The 16,211-nt window shown below is 41.1% G+C and overlaps 1 protein-coding gene across 1 annotated transcript; it reads left to right on the top strand.

Moving 5' to 3' along the window:
* Positions 1 to 12,140: 12,140 nt before the first annotated feature.
* DEFB129 (defensin beta 129) lies at positions 12,141 to 14,535 on the top strand. The gene is made up of 2 exons (XM_056107882.1): positions 12,141 to 12,198; positions 14,108 to 14,535. Exons 1-2 carry the CDS (start codon positions 12,141 to 12,143, stop codon positions 14,533 to 14,535), a joined length of 486 nt encoding a protein of 161 aa, XP_055963857.1.
* The last annotated feature ends 1,676 nt before the right edge of the window (positions 14,536 to 16,211 follow it).

A 16,211-nucleotide genomic window follows, 5' to 3' on the forward strand; every position in this document is an offset into this window, starting at 1 on the left:
TAGGAAGTAAAATATGCAAAAATAATTAGTAATATTTTTAAAAATTAGGGGGCTGGAGCAATAGCACAACGGGTAGGGCATTTGCCTTGAATCAACCGCAGCCAACCAGGGTTCAATTCCCAGCATCCCATATGGTCCCTCAAGCCATAAGTAATTCCTGAGTGCATGAGCCAGGAGTAACCCCTGTGCAATGCCGGATGTGACCCAAAAAGAAAAAAAAAGATTTAAAAAATTAATCCAGAAATGACCCCTGGAGGAAACTCTAAGAGAACAGCAGAGAATACAGTAAAATATTCAAATGATAAAAGATAGGGGCCAGAGAGATAGCACAAGGTTAAGAAGCATGGCTTGCAGAAGGGAGCACCAAATAAAGAGTGTTGGGAAGATCCTCCCAGGATAGGAGATGCATGCTGAGAGTATACTATAGACCGAACATGACTGCCACTCTATGTCTTTTTTGCAAACCACAGCACCCAAAAGGAGAGAGAGAACAAAAAGGAATGCCCTGCCATAGAGGCAGAGTGGGAAGGGGGGTTGGGGGGGAAAGATGCTGGGATCAGTGATGGTGGAGAATGGGCACTGGTGGAAGGATGGGTACTTGATCATTGTATAACTGAAACCCAAGCACAAAAATTTGTAAGTCTACAACTATACCTCATGGTGTTTCACTAATAAAAATTAAAAAAAAAAGAAGCATGACTTGCATGCAACCAACCAGTTTTGGAGGACCATAAAGTCCCCCAAGAGTCACCAGAGCAGTTCACCAACACCACACGTGTCTTGAGCTACATGTTTTCTGATATGAAAGACTTTTGGAAAATTTCCTGTGTTTTCCCAAGACCATAAGTTGCCACAGTTTCTCTGTTAACATAAATTGTCAGTAGAGGAAGAAACCTGAATGCCCAAGAACAGATGACTGGTTAAAGAAACTTTGGTACATCTACACAATGGAGTACTATGTAGCTGTTAGAAAAGATGAAGTCATGAAATTTACATACAAGTGGTACAACATGGAAAGTATCATGTTAAGCGAAATGAGTCAGAAAGAGAGGGATAGACATAGAAAGATTGCATTCATCTGGGGGATATAAAGTAACAAAATATGAGATTAATACCCAAGAATAGCTGAGATCAGCACCAGGAGAATTACTCCATAGCTTAGTGAGTGGCCAATCGGGCATTCTAGAGGAAAGGGCAGCTCAGATAGAGAAGGGAACACCAAATAAAGGGTGTTTGGAGGATCCTCCCAGGAGGGGAGATGCATGTCGAAAGTAGACTATGGACTGAACATGTTTGCCACTCAATGCCTCTTTTGCAGACCACAACACCCAAAAGGAGAGAGAGAACACAGGGGATTGCCCTGCCACAGAGGCAGGAGGGGATGGGGGGGATGGGGGGGGGATATTATCCATGGTGGTGGAAAATGGGCACTGGTGGAGGGATGGGTATCTGATCATTGTATAATCAAACCCAAGCACAAAAAATTGTAAATCTACAACTGTACCTCACAGTGTTTCACTAATAAAAAAAGAAGAAAAAATTGTCAGTAGAAATCACTGATCCATGAATAGGGTTCTTTTCTCTGCACATCTCTTGCCTGTTTCTTTCACGGTTGGTGGTCTGAGCCAGCAGTTCCTTTCCTGACCCTCTGTGATGTTCCTCAAATTTGGTACACCCTCAGGCTGCCAGAAGAATTAGGTCTTCTTCCAAGAAAAAGATAATTAGTTTGACTCTGGACAATGTGTCACCTTTTCTTGTAGAACTCAGTGTGCTACTTGAGACAACTGAGACTTAAATAGTTTAAAAAGTATGTCATTTGGCTTTGGGGCTACACTAGCCTTACACTCAGAAATTGCTCCTGGCAGGGCTCAGGAGACCATATAAGATGATAGAGATTGAACCCAGGTCAGCCATATGAAAGGCAAGAGCCCTACCCACTGTACTATATCTCCAGCTATGTCAATTTTTGGAAAGAAATAAAGAAAACACCAGGTAGTGGGAAGTATTTCATGATCATAGATTTGGATAATTAACATTGTCAAAATGACCATTACACTCAAGGCATTATACAGGTTCAATGAGGTCATCATCAAAATTCCAAAGACATTCTCCAAAGATTAGAACAAACTCTACTAAAATTTGTATGAACTCACAAAACTCCCAGAAGAGCCAAAGCAATTCTCAAGGAAGACGGGAAGTATTGTGTTTCGTGAATTTAAATTATATTTTAAAGTTAGAGAAATCAGTCTTCCTACTGAATGGTAGAAAATATTTTTACTCTATACATCAGATAAATGGCTAACACACAAGATTTATAAGGCACACACAAAGTTCAACAGCAACAACAACAAAAGAAACAAATGACCCAATCAAAAATAGAGGTGAACAGACTCTTTTCTGAAAAGACATATGAATGGTCAACACACATATAAAAAAAGTATTGACTGTCACTTATTATTAAGGAAATGAATCAAAACAACAAAATATCTCACACCAATGAAAACCATATATTCAAAAGGCTGGGAACACCAGGGTTGGCTGGGATATAAAAAAAGGAACCCTCACTGACTGTATGTGAAAATACTCTCATTCAGTTTCAATGGAAAACTGTATGACTATTTCTCTAAAAAAGTAAGCACAGAGCTTATATATGATCCAGTGATTCCAATTATTGGCATCTATCACCAAAACACACACCAAAAATACTAATTTGAGAAGATATATGAACATCTAGTTCACTGCAATGTTTAGACTATGGAAACTAACCTAAAATGTCCTATGATAGCTGACTGAATACAGAAGTGTGCTATAGATAGTCCAAGGAGAGATAGTCCAAGGGTTGAGCTTGCCTCCCATGAAAGTGGCCTGGATTCATTTCTCGCATCAAATGGTTAGTTCCCAGAGGAACATGGGAAATAATGCCCATGAAAAGATCTAGGAGTGTTACCAAAAAAAAAAAAAGTTGTGGTATCCTAATGCCCAAAAGTATAGAGAGAGTAAGAGGGTAATTATTTGCCATAGAGGAAGAAGGAGGGGTGGGATGGGGGCAGGAGAGGATATTGGAAACACTGGTGTTGGAAAATGTACATTGGTGGAGGGTGCGTGTTCGATCATTGTATGACTGAAACTCGAGCGTGAAAGTTTTGTAACTGTATCTCATGGTGATTTAAGAAGAAAAAAAGAATAAAGTAATGTGAGTGAGTGCCAGTAACATCTAACATCTCCATTCATCCCTGTCACGTGCTAGTGTAGCCCGATGGCATATTGGGGGCTCTTTCAGGGTCAGGGGAATGAGGACCATCATTGTTACTGTTTTTGGCACATCGAGTAGACCACGGGTAGCTTGCCAGGCTCTGTCATGCGCGTGAAATAGCCTTGGTAGCTTGCCAAATCTCCGGGAGGGATGAAAGCTTTTGGGGCAGCAGCCTCTAATCACTTTACAGGTGTTCCCAGTCAGGCATATATGTGGGCAAGATACTCTCGGTAGCCTGCTGGGTTCTCTGAGAACTAGAAATAAGAGGTCGCTTATTGTCTGGCACCTGCTCGAGCAAATCGATGAACAACGGGATGATAGTGATAGTGATAGTGATAGTGAATATGAGAAAAAATTTTAAATATTGATTTCCAAAAGAAGAAGAAGAAGAAGCAGAAGAAGAAGAAGAAGAAGAAGAAGAAGAAGAAGAAGAAGAAGAAGAAGAAGAAGAAGAAGAAGAAGAAGAAGAAGAAGAAGAAGAAGAAGAAGAAGCAGCAGCTCTGGTATCCATTCACAATACATACACAATGGATGGTGCTCCACAATTTTTTTTTAAAAAAAGGAAATTTTATAATTTTCTACAACATATATGGACCTGGAGATATCACATAAAGCAAAATAAGCCAGATGGAGAAAGACAAATATCGAATGACCTCCACCAGTGTCTCAAGGTTCTCTCCTATCTCCCAGGGTCCTCCTTAATAGACCCGTTTTAGGTCCAGTTATTGTAGGTTGGGCCCCATGTTTGCTGTGGTGTTGGATATAATGGTCTATGACAATCAAGATTTAGAGTCTGCTTACAGTGGAGGGAGATGAGGGGACCTGGAGATGGAGGTTGAAGTCTGCTGGGTGTGCTCTGGCAACAATGTATTCCTGAACACTAATATTAATAGTCAAAAAATAATTTTTGTGTATTTTTTGTGTACTGTGCTCAGGGTTTATTTCAGACTTTGCTCGAGGATCATTTCTGGTGGGCTTGACGAACCATATGGGGTAACAGGGATTGAACCTGGGTCAATCACATGTAAATCAAAAGCCATACCAGCTGTGCTGTCACTCTGGCCTGAAAAATAATTTTATTTATCCTTTGAACTTCTGCCGTTTATTGCTTTTCTGTTAGTAATTATAATTATCTAGGATGTTGGGATGAATATTGGCTACAAATTGGGCTGATGAGGTACAGATAGAATACCTAGAGTGCCTAGCTTTGTCTGAATGCAGTAAGCTTCATTATTTATATTACTTGATTCATTCATAGAAGTTAGTACATGTCTACCTAAACCTAGGATACAACCAAAGGAGAAAAATCACATGTTTTTCTCTATACAACAGTATTAGTATGAAAAGATAGGGGCTGGAGAGAGATAGTACAGTGGAGAGATAGTTCCCTACCCTACCGCCTTGCATGCGGCTGGCCTGGGTTCAATCCCTGGCATCCCATATGTCCCCCGTGCCCTGCCAGGAGTAAATTCCTGATTGTAGAACCAGGAGTAACCCCTGAGCATCACCAGGTGCAGCCCAGACCCCTCACCCACCCACCTAAAAATGTCTGATAAGATAGAACATGCTGTGTCTCTGAGTTTTATGTGGGGTTATAGTGGGTAACCTCAAATTTCCTGGGCCTGCCCACATGATGCAAAGTTCACAATTCAGAAGTTCAGAGGCTTACTCCGATCATATCCTCTGTTCTGGTTCAGTGCTTAGGAACTCAGGTTCCAGCAGGTGGCATAGTGTGAAGGCACCAGTTCCCCACCCCCACACACCCTAACCTCCCAGTCTGCCTATATTGCAGGCACTTTTTCTTTTCCTTTTTTCCTATTAGGCACGGTGGCTTGCAATACTGTTCCTGAGAGGGTTCCATGCATATAGGCACTATTCCACTAAATTAAGGTGAAGAGATTCACATCTCCCTTCTGGTTCTTTGATCACCAGAATGACCTTAAATCAGATTCTAACAAAGCTTATTTCCAGTTTTCAACTTCTTTGTTTTTTAACCAGAGATTATACATTCAATACACCAAGTGATGAGTGATAAGAATAGCTCAGTGGCTGGGGAGCTAGCACAGGGTAAGGGTGTATGCTTTGTAGGCCTGGGATCACATTTCAATCCTGGAGGTCTCTGAGCACTGCAATAGGTGGGCCCTGGTGGTCCCCAGGCACTGCAGAGATGGCCCCGGGGTTCCCTGGCACTGCAGGGTTCAAGGAGTGTACCCTCAGACCTTTGCACCCTCAGACCTTCTAGCCTCCTGGCCAAGTATTACTATTGGCAGTTGCTCTTAGACCTTGGAGTACTGCTTGGGAAGCCCTTCTTCCCTCCCCCCCCCAAAAAAGAATACCTTTCATCCTCCCATTGAAAAGGAGATATGAACAGGATACTGAAAATCTTGTAAGATTTTCAGCTGACATCATTTCTGTAGAAGGAAATATTATTAAATTCTGCCTAGTGAAATGTGCAAGATTTCAACATAAGTGAGGGGTCAGTAAGATTAAGAGATGGTAATCTGAGTGAACAGAATAAAAATCAACAAATAGAAGAAAAACGGGAAATACGGGACATTTCAGAATAATATTCATGCACTCATTTTTTTTCTCATGCACTTTTTTGGGTTTAAGAATAGGGCATCCTTGAAACCCAATCATTAATAACTTTATAATTTCACGGTGGCTAAATGAATTTTTTAAATATTTTTTCAAAGAGTAGAATATCCAAGAGCTAAAGAGATGATACAGCAGGGAAATCTCTTGCCTTGCACATGGATGGCCCCAAGTTCAAACCCTAGCAACTCATATGGTCCCCAAGCACATCCAGGAGTGATCCCTAAGCACAGATTCAGGAGTAAGTTCTGATCACTTCCAGGTGTAGCCAAAAAATATACATAAAGAAATAACTTAAATCTATATCAGAGTGAGCTGTGGATGTGGCTCAGTGGTACTGACGTCACAGGTGTAGAATTATCTCCAAACTCTTGAAATTGATTACATTTGCTTACTCTTGAAATTAAATACATACAGCTTTTGCACGTCAATCATAGCTCAATGAAGAAAGAGAGAAAGAAAGAAAAAGAAAGAAAGGAAGGAAGGAAGGAAGGAAGGAAGGAAGGAAGGAAGGAAGGCCATTTTCAGATTAAAGGAAACCCACCCACGTACATTTAAAAATGCTAAAGAATTTTCTTCAAAAAGTGAGGGAAGGAAATTTAGCAGAGAAAAACAGAACTTCAAAAATTAAGGAAGAGGACAGGGCTGGAGTGATAGCACAGCGGGTAGGGCGTTTGCCTTGCACGCGGCTGATCAGGGTTTGATTCCCAGCATCCCATATGGTCCCCCAAGCACCGCCAGGAGTAACTCCTGAGTGCATTGCCAGGAGTGATTCCTGAGTGTAAATCTGAGCTTTGCCGGGTGTGACCCAAAAAGAAAAAAAAATTAAGGAAGAGCATCAAAATTGCTAGGAATAAATATAAAATTGCTAGGAATAAATACAACTATGAAAAGAAATAAATAGACTAAAACTATAGGGCATTGTAGCACTGTAGCATTGTCCTCCCATTGCTCATCCATTTGCTTGAGCGGGCACCAGTAACGTCTCCATTGTGAGACTTGCTGTTACTGTTTTTGGCATATTGAATATGCCACGGGGTCTGCCATGTAGGCGGGATACTCTCGGTAGTTTGCAAGGCTCTCGGAGAGGGACAAAGGAATCGAACCCGGGTTGGCCGTGTGCAAGGCGAATGCCCTACCGCCGTGCTATCGCTCTAGCCCATAGCGTTACATAGGGCATAACTGAAAGAAATTGAATAAAATACCAAAAAAAGGAAAGATATTCTGTTCTCACAGATTGAAAAAATTAATATGAATCATAATGTCCAGGATAACAAAAAATACAAAGTTTCAAAACAGAACCTTTCAAATGTTCATTAAGATTCACAGAAATAGGAAAAATCCTAAAATTTTTATGGAACCACTAAAAAATATGACCAGCTAAAGAATATTAAGAAAGAAAACTAATGCTAGAGATATCATGCTTCCTAATTTCAAACTATTACAAAGACATAGTAATCCAAAGTATGAGACTTTCGTGAAAATAGATATAGGCAAAAACAGAAAAATAGACATACAGATTAATGGTATAGAACAAAAAAAAACAGAAATAAATCCATACATATACATATATATAGCAACTAATTCATAACAAAGAAACCAAGAATGCAAATGGGGAAAGGTAATCAACTTAATGAATCGTGTTGAGAAAACTGGATAAGCCATAAGCAAAACAATGAAGCTGTTCTGTTTTTTAAATACTGTACATAAAATTAACTCCAGACGAATTAAGGATTTGAACATAAGACCTGAAAAATATACAACTCTTTTGAACATATGTGATTAATTCTTTGTCAATGATTGTGGCCGTTTTTGGCTTTGCCACCAAAAAGAAAAGACAGAAACAGTACAACTACATTCAATTAATAACTTTCTGCATAGCAAAATAACCCATCAACAAAATAAAAGGTCAGTATACCAAATGGGAGAAAATAACAGCAAATCCTATCTTTTTTTTTTCTTTTTGGGTCACACCCGGCAATGCACAGGGGCTACTCCTGGCTCTGCTCCAGGAATTACTCGGGGGACCATATGAGATGTTGGGAATAGAACCCAGGCTGGCCGCGTGCAAGGCAAACGCCCTACCCTCTGTGCTATCATTTCAGCCCATCTTTTTTTATATATAAATTTATTTATTGAATCACCGCGAGAACAGTTACAAAGCTTTTGGGTTTAAGTCTCGGTCACACAATGATGAAACAACCATCCCTTCACCGGTGCACATTTTCCCCACCAAAAACCTCAGTATAGCCCCCATCCCATCTCCTCCCTTACCTGTGTGGCAGATGGTTTCCACATTGCTCTCTCTCTACTTTGAGTACATTCAATATTTCGACACAAGATCCACCATTATTATTTGTATTTTACCCCAACACTCACATCTGCCAAAATAGCAACATTAGACAATATGTTTTCCATCAGCAAATCCTATCTTATAAGCACTAACATCCATAATATGTAAAGAATTCATGAAATTCAATAGCTAAAAGCTTTGATTTTTAAATGAGCAGGCCTGGAGAGATAGTACAGCGGATGGAGTGTTGAGTTTGCACAGAATGACCAGGGTTTGATTTCCAGCATCCCTTATGGTCCCCCAAGCCTACTAGGAGTGATTCGTGCATGTGAAGCTAGGAGTAACACCTGAGCATTGCCAAATGTGGCCCCAAAAAACAATAAAATAAAATAAAAATGAGCAGAAGAAAAAGTACAGCTGGTAAGGTGTTTGCCTTGCAAAGGTCAACATGGGCTTGATATCTGGCACCCCTTATGGTCCCCCAAGCACTACCAAGAGTGATCCCTGAGCACAGAGTCAAGAGTAAGCCATGAATACTGCCAGATGTAAACCAAACACTAAAGAAATAAACAGAAGATCTAAAGACACATCTTTTCAAATTGGACAAATGCATAATGAACAGGGATACAAAGAGGTACAAAACACCATGTATCATTAGGGAAATGCAAATCAAAATCACCATGAGATATCACCTTGTACCTTAGAATGGCCATTATTGAATGACAAGAAATAACAAACATGGAGGGTACAGAGAAAAGGAAACACTTGTGCCTTGTTGATGGGCCTGTAATTTGATTAAAACACTATGAAAAAAACAGTATAGATGTTCCTTGGAAATGGAAATATAATTACCATAGAATGCAACTTATCTCTTCTGTATATATGTATAGAACACTAGGTCAAAAAGATAAAAGTGCTCCAATGTTAACAGAAGCCTTATTTGCAATAGCCAAAATATGGAAACAGCCTAACTGTCCACCAATCATCAATCACAATCACAATCACAACCATCCTGTTATTCGTCGATTGCCTCGAGCAGGCCCCAGTAACGTCTCCTTCGTCCTAGCCCTGAGATTTTTTTTTTTAAAAAGTGCCATATTCAAGGCTCTTTCAGAGTTAGGAGAATGAGACCCTTCATTGTTGCTGGTATTTGGCATATTGGGTACGCCACCGGGAGTTTGCCAGACTGCCGTGTGAGCAGGTTACATTCGGTAGGCTGCCAGTTTGTCCAAAGTAGGAATGAGATGATAAGATGTCGCTTCCGGGAGCTGGGTTTTATAGTCTCTGAGTCTTGGCCATTGATGGGATTACACGGCGCCAGGGAGCCAGTTGGTGGGTGTGACCCCCGCCTACTGGAATTTGGAGGATCTGGGTGGAGGATGCTCAGCCCCGATCCGAGTAGGCCAATCATAAGATACACAGAAACAGTGGAGTTTTATTCAGCCACAAGAGAGAAGCTTGCCATTTGCTAATAAATTGGATGAACTTTGAGCACATTATCCTTAGGGAAATAGACAGAGAAAGACAAATACCTTATTATCTCATCTCACATATTTAAATGGAATCATAAAAAAAAAATAACTGAACTCAAGTACTCAAGAGGAAGACAGGAGGTAACAGGGGCAGAAGTCAGACGCCTTGGGCACATTGGTGGGGTAGAGGTGTGATATATGGATATATCTAAACCACAGAGTCAAGAATACGAGATCCAAAGACCAACAACCAAACTTAAAAATGTTCTAGTCAAGGAGGCAGTCTGGTGGGGGGGGAGGGGGAGGTGAGAGGATGGGATGGGGGAGGGAAACTGGGGACACCGGAGGAAGGAAGTTGGCACTGGTGATGGGATTATTGCTGAAAATTTGCATCCTGGACCTCAATTATGAAAAATTTTTAGTGTCTCAGTGCCTTAAAATTTATTTTTAAAATTTTTTAAAATGTATTTTTAAAATAATTTTAAATAAATACACTGCATTACAAAGAATAGTGCATTGGTATTTACTAGAGGCAGGGTTTAAGGGCAAAATGGGTGAATGTGGCCAAAGGTACATCCAGTTATAATTAAATCAGCCCTAAGATAAAATGTATAATATGGTGACTACAGTACTATGTTGTATATTCAAAAGTTTTGAAAAGAACGGATGTTAAAACTTTTCATCAAAAAAAAAAATAAACTGGGGCTTAAAGAGTCTGGCAAACTCCCTGTGGCGTACCCAATATGCCAAATACCAGTAACAATGATGGGTCTCATTCTCCTAAAGAGCCTTGAATATAATCTCAGGGCTAGGATGAAGGAGACGTTACTGGGGCCTGCTTGAGGCAATCGATGATTAACAGGATGATTTGTGATTGATTTTGTGAAACTGGGGCTGGAGTGATAGCATAGTGGGTAGGGTGTTTGCCTTGCACGCGGCCAACCCAGGTTCGATTCCCAGCATCCCATATGGTCCCCTGAGTACCTCCAGGAGTCAATCCTGAGTGTATGAGCCAGTAATGACCCCTGTGCATTGCTGGGTGTGACCCCAAAAAGAAAAAAAATAAATTGTGTGTGGTGAGTAATTTTAAGTAGATACATTGTGGGGAATCTCTTTATAATACAGATAGAGATTAATCATTAGGCTATACATCTGAAACTGATACAGTGTTACAAGCAATTATATCTTAAGTTTTTTAAGGCATTAAAGCTGTACCAAGATTTTCTTCCACAAACTAATTAATAAACATGAGTTCTTACGTTGATTCAGTATCACTGCTGAGTATTAGAGAGCCCAGAACAACAGCAAAAATTGTATGGGCTGGGCATATAGGTCAAAGTGTCCAGCCTGTGTCCAGCATGCGTAAAGCCCTAAGTTCAATCCTCAGCACTGAGTAGTCTCCAAGCACCTCAGGGTGTGACTTTGGTGGCCCCTAGTACCAGAAGGTCCCAAGAGACTCCAACACTGACTCATCAAGTCCACAATGCAGAAGTGGAGCATCACCAGGAATCACCTTTAAAAATTAAATAAGAGGTTGGAGCCATAGCATAGCAGGTAGGGTATTTGCCGTGCACACGGCCAACCTGCGTTTGATTCCCAGCATCCCATATGCTCCCCTAAGCACTGCCTGGAATGATTCCTGAGTGCAAAACCAGGAGTATCCCCTGAGCATCGCCAGGTGTGACCTGAAAAGCAAAAATAAATAAATAAATAAATAAATAAATTTTTAAAATTTTAAAAATACATAAAATAAGGGGCTAGAGCGATAGCACAGCAGGTAGGGCACACGGCCGATCCAGGTTCAATTCCCAGCATCCCACGTGGTCCCCCGAGCACTGCCGGGAGTAATTCCTGAGTGCATGAGCCAGGAGTAACCCCTGTGCAACGCCGGGTGTGATCCAAAAAACTAAATAAATAAGTAGAAGTTAAATAAATAAAAATTAAAAAGATGGACTGGAGAGATAGTACCGCAGGAAGGGCATTTACCTTGCACACGGAAGACCCAGTCCTGATCCCCAAAACCCCCAGATGGCCTCCCAATCTCTAACAGGAGTGATCACTGAGCACAGGGCCACAGGTAAGCCCTGAGCACTGCTGGGTAGGATCCAAAAACCAAAAGTACAAATAAATAAACAAGATCACCTCTATTTGTTTGGAATTTATAGTTCTAGAAATTTTTCCTCTCCTGATTTTCACACACTAAGAGCCTCAGACATAACAGGGCAGAAACATACCGAAACAAACATATAACTCTTGTCCAGCTCAAACATTAGGGAGACTCACAGAGAGCTTATACTTCCTTTAGTGTCTTTTATATCTTCTATTCTTACCACCCAATGCCCAAGTATCAAGAGCAGGGAATTCATTGCATAGAGGTATTCGCAAAAGCCTGCTCTCAAATCAAGAAAGCATAATTGTGCATTTTGGCTGCACTTCATTGCCTCCAGCCTAAGGCCATGAAAGGGTCAATAAAGGCTGGTGCTCAAGCACACCAACCCCAACACAAGGCTTTCTCTCTGCACACACCATGAAGCTCCTTTTCCCTCTCTTCGCCAGCCTCATGCTACAGTACCAAGTGAGCACAGGTAAATGGTAATCCTAGTTTTAACAGAAGCAGGGGTTGACAGTCTATGACAATGGAAACCCAAAGAGACGCTGAAAAAGGAGAGGCCCCAAGAGGTGGCTTTTACTGCTTCAGTCAGGCACCATCTCCTACGAATCCCCAGACAGCGCAATCCCAGATTTTATTTGATGGGGACACATAAGGAGCTGCAGAGAACTAGGGAAGAGGGAGAGAGAGAGAGAGAGAGAGAGAGAGAGAGAGAGAGAGAGAGAGAGAGAGAGCACTCAAAAATTAGGAGGCAAGGGAGTGGGAGAAAGAAAAAGGGGGAGTGGAGAGAAAAAGAAATTAGGAAATAAAAATGCTTTCTTGCTCTCTACACAATTATTACCTGAGACTCAGTACAAGTCTAACTCATTTTTGCTCTGTTTCTAATTTAAACCATCATTTGAAGCAAAAATCTCTCATTTTGTGTGTTGGTATAAGGAGGACGTCATTATTTTCATGCTCAAAGAAATCCCTCTTGTGATCGAATACACAGATTTGTGTTTTCCAGCTCAACTTATTAAGATTTTTACAGTTCCTTCTCTCTGTCTGATTTCTTGGAAACCCCCATTGTTTCCCCAAAAGAATATTTAGAAATGCAATATAGCCATGGGATTGACAATTGTGGGGTCTTTTTTGTGGGAATTTTTGGTTTGTTTTGTTTGGGGGCCACCCAGGATGGTGTTCAGGGCTTATTCGTGATCTGCACTTGGGATCACTCCTGGTGGTGCCAGGAATAGAACCCAGGTCGACCATGTGCAAGGCAAGCACCCTACCTACTACACTATCTCTCCAGCCTCCCCTTAATTGTTTTAATAAGAAAAAAGTATTTAGGAATTTGGAATAATTGACCAGGACAGGAAATATAGTCAAAGATATATTGGAATTAATTTTATTTTGGGACCCTAGGAAAATGGTAATGACATGTGCAAGTATGGTTGTGTTGTCTTGGCCAAGCCACTTAGACATTGTGCCACAAATCCCAAGGACTATATTATAGCAAGACTAAACAACATAACTCCTTGTATCACAAGAATTGTACTGTTTTGTCTTTAGTAAGAAACCATGGAAATGTATGCAAACATTGCAACCTACAAAAATCTCTAGCTACTTACAGAAAACCAGTAGAATGTTAAAATTAATGAGGAAGACATTCATAATTAAGGGAAAAAGTGAGACATTTAGGAGATGAGGTATTAAGTTTAGCATTTAATTTGAATTATAGGTAGCAAGGTGGGAGTTATCTCATTACAAATGAGGTTAAGACTATAAGAATGAATAATAACTCTAAGGGATAGTGTTTCCAAATAAACTGAAAATGGTAGTATACCATGCCCCAGGAAACAAAGGTCATGCAATTTTCAGGGTCAGATCATGGGTCACCCCATTTGGCAAGAAGTCAGAAACCCTGAAAGTCCTATTTATTCTCTTTTGAATTTCGCCTTTTTTTTTTAAATTTATGCATGAGGTTTGGGGCCATACGTAGCTGTGATCAGGACTTACTCCTGACTCTGTGTTCAGGGATGACTCCTGGCACTGCTCAGGGAACCATGTGCAGTACTGGGGATTGTACCCGGGTCAGCCAAGTGCAAGGCAAATGCCTTCCCTTCTGTACTATTTCTACAGTCCTCTAATCATCTTTACGGCAGATAGCCTTCTAACTATTTCCTAAGATTGGGGGGTCGGGGAATAGCTCTGACCTACAAATGTCTTAAGCTGCGAAGTTAAAGGTCTAAATTCCTATCCTGGAGAAAATAATTGAACTCCACTATAATTTAAGATTTAGCCCTAACAAATTCCTTCTTTCTTTACTCCTCTCCCTTCAGCTGTTTTAACATCATGTCTACTTATTAGCCATAGACCAATCACAATCTCTTTCTTTCATGCAGAGATCCTCAGTTGGAGAAAATGTTTGATGGGCTTTGGGAAATGCAAAGCCCAATGTGAGTCGAATGAAAGAGAGATACAGAAATGCAAGAGGAAAAAATGCTGTGTTGAGCCCAAAGTGATTCAAATGATCAAAGACTATCTTCAAAATGAATTGTCTCATTCATTTGAAGAGGAATCCCGAGGTCTGCTCCATGCTGCCAAGAATGGCGGAGTTGAGGGGAAAAGATCTGTTGTAAGTCCCCTTTCCCAGATCGGAAGCATCCACTCTATAAACTTCATCACCCCAAATTCCAGCATGATGGCCTTTTCTACCACCAACCCCGAGACCTCAGAACCGGAGATATACATCGCTACTGCTAACAAGAGGGACTCCAAAACAAACAGAGACTCAGCCACAGGCTCCCAACCTCCATCCCCGCCCCCGTAGATATGATCAACACAGACCTGGAGCTGGAGGACGCAGGGATGTGGATCTTTCCCATAAAGCACCGAGTTCCTCTCTACCTTTGCTCTCTCTTAAATGAGACATAGACCTGTTTCTTCTGTCATCAGTCTTCAATAAATTCTGCTTCAGCACCTACAGTCTATAGAATCTGATCATTTTTGTAAAAGCTTTATAAGAGAGATAGAGCTAAAAAAGATTTTCATTTTCACGCCCAGGAGAAAGCGTGAAGAATAGTGGTAGCATTGTATTTGGCCTATGCCATTGGTCAGATTCAGCCTCCGCAACAAAGATTTAAGGTTTCATATGGTTTTCTTGGGAGAGAGGGGGTAATAGAAAGGAAAATGTCAAGAATAAAATTTGTGGGGGCTGGAGCAATAGCACAGTGGGTAGGGCATTTGCCTTGCACGTGGCCGACCCGGATTCGATTCCCAGCATCCCATATGGTCCCTCGAGCACCGCCAGAAGTAACTCCTGAGTGCGTGAGCCAGGAGTAACCCCTGAGCATCACCAGATGTGACCCAAAAAGAAAATAAAAAGAATAACATTTGTTGACTTTCAGTCCACAGAAGCCAGTGCTCAGGGCTTACTCCTGGCTCTACATTCAAGGATCATTCCTGACAGGGTTCTCCAGACCATTTGGGATATTGGCGATCAAACCCCAGTCAGCTGCGTGCAAAGCAAGTGCCCTACCAACTGTACTATCTCCAGCTCCAAACTATTTCTCTTTTAGGGCTGGAGAGAAGATAATACAGAGTCGGATACTCGTCCTTACAGGCGGTCAACCCAGATTCTATCCCCAGCACCCCAAATGACTCCCAGAGCACCACCAGGTGTGATCCCTGTGTGCAGAGCCAGGAGTAATCCCTGAGCATTGCCACAAAACAAAAATTAAAATATTTTTCTTTTATGAAGTTTGTGAAATGGTCACCTGCAAAATAAAATGAAGGGAGACCAAGATTTTCTTCTCCCCAGAAACTTAAAACCATTTAAGATAATAATATGGGGGAATAATAGATCATGGAGCAGGTGTGGAACTGTGGGCTAGGCGTTTTCGGCCAGGTTCCCAATAAGACTGTCAACCCGTTATAAACCTTGGAAACTAGAGTACAGATCTAAGAGTGCCAGGTTGGGTTGGAGAGGGGAGGGGAGAGGAGAGGAGACGGGTTGCAAATAGGCTTCCAGGAAGCAACATGGGAACACAACTAGAGGGTTTGGAGCATGTGGGTGCTATTAAGGGAGATAACAGCACACACAAAAAACATGACTCATGACCAGCAAATAATGGGGGAATGGTTAGGGGGAAGGAACACTGGACTAGGGTACATAGGGATGGGGATGGTCATGGGCTTTTTGGGGACTGGAGAGAGCAGAAACTTTGAACATCAATACGAGAAACTTGCACATTATTGTAACCCTATTACCTAAACTGCAATAATATAAAAATCAAAAGTTAAAAATGTTTTAGAGATTCCAGTCAGACAACAGGTCATAGATAAAGGGATGTCTCTGACAAGTACTGAGTGCAGATCACACATGCAAACCATGAAAATAATTTGTCTTTTTTTAAAGAAAGAAAGAAAAAAGAAATCTATCATTATTTCAGATAAATTTTAGGCATTGAAAATATATGAGTTTTCATAAAGCAACCAATGGGCTGG

This window comes from Sorex fumeus, unplaced genomic scaffold (genome assembly GCF_029834395.1).
Source record: "Sorex fumeus unplaced genomic scaffold, SorFum_2.1 ptg000178l, whole genome shotgun sequence".
NCBI classification, from domain to species: domain Eukaryota; kingdom Metazoa; phylum Chordata; class Mammalia; order Eulipotyphla; family Soricidae; genus Sorex; species Sorex fumeus.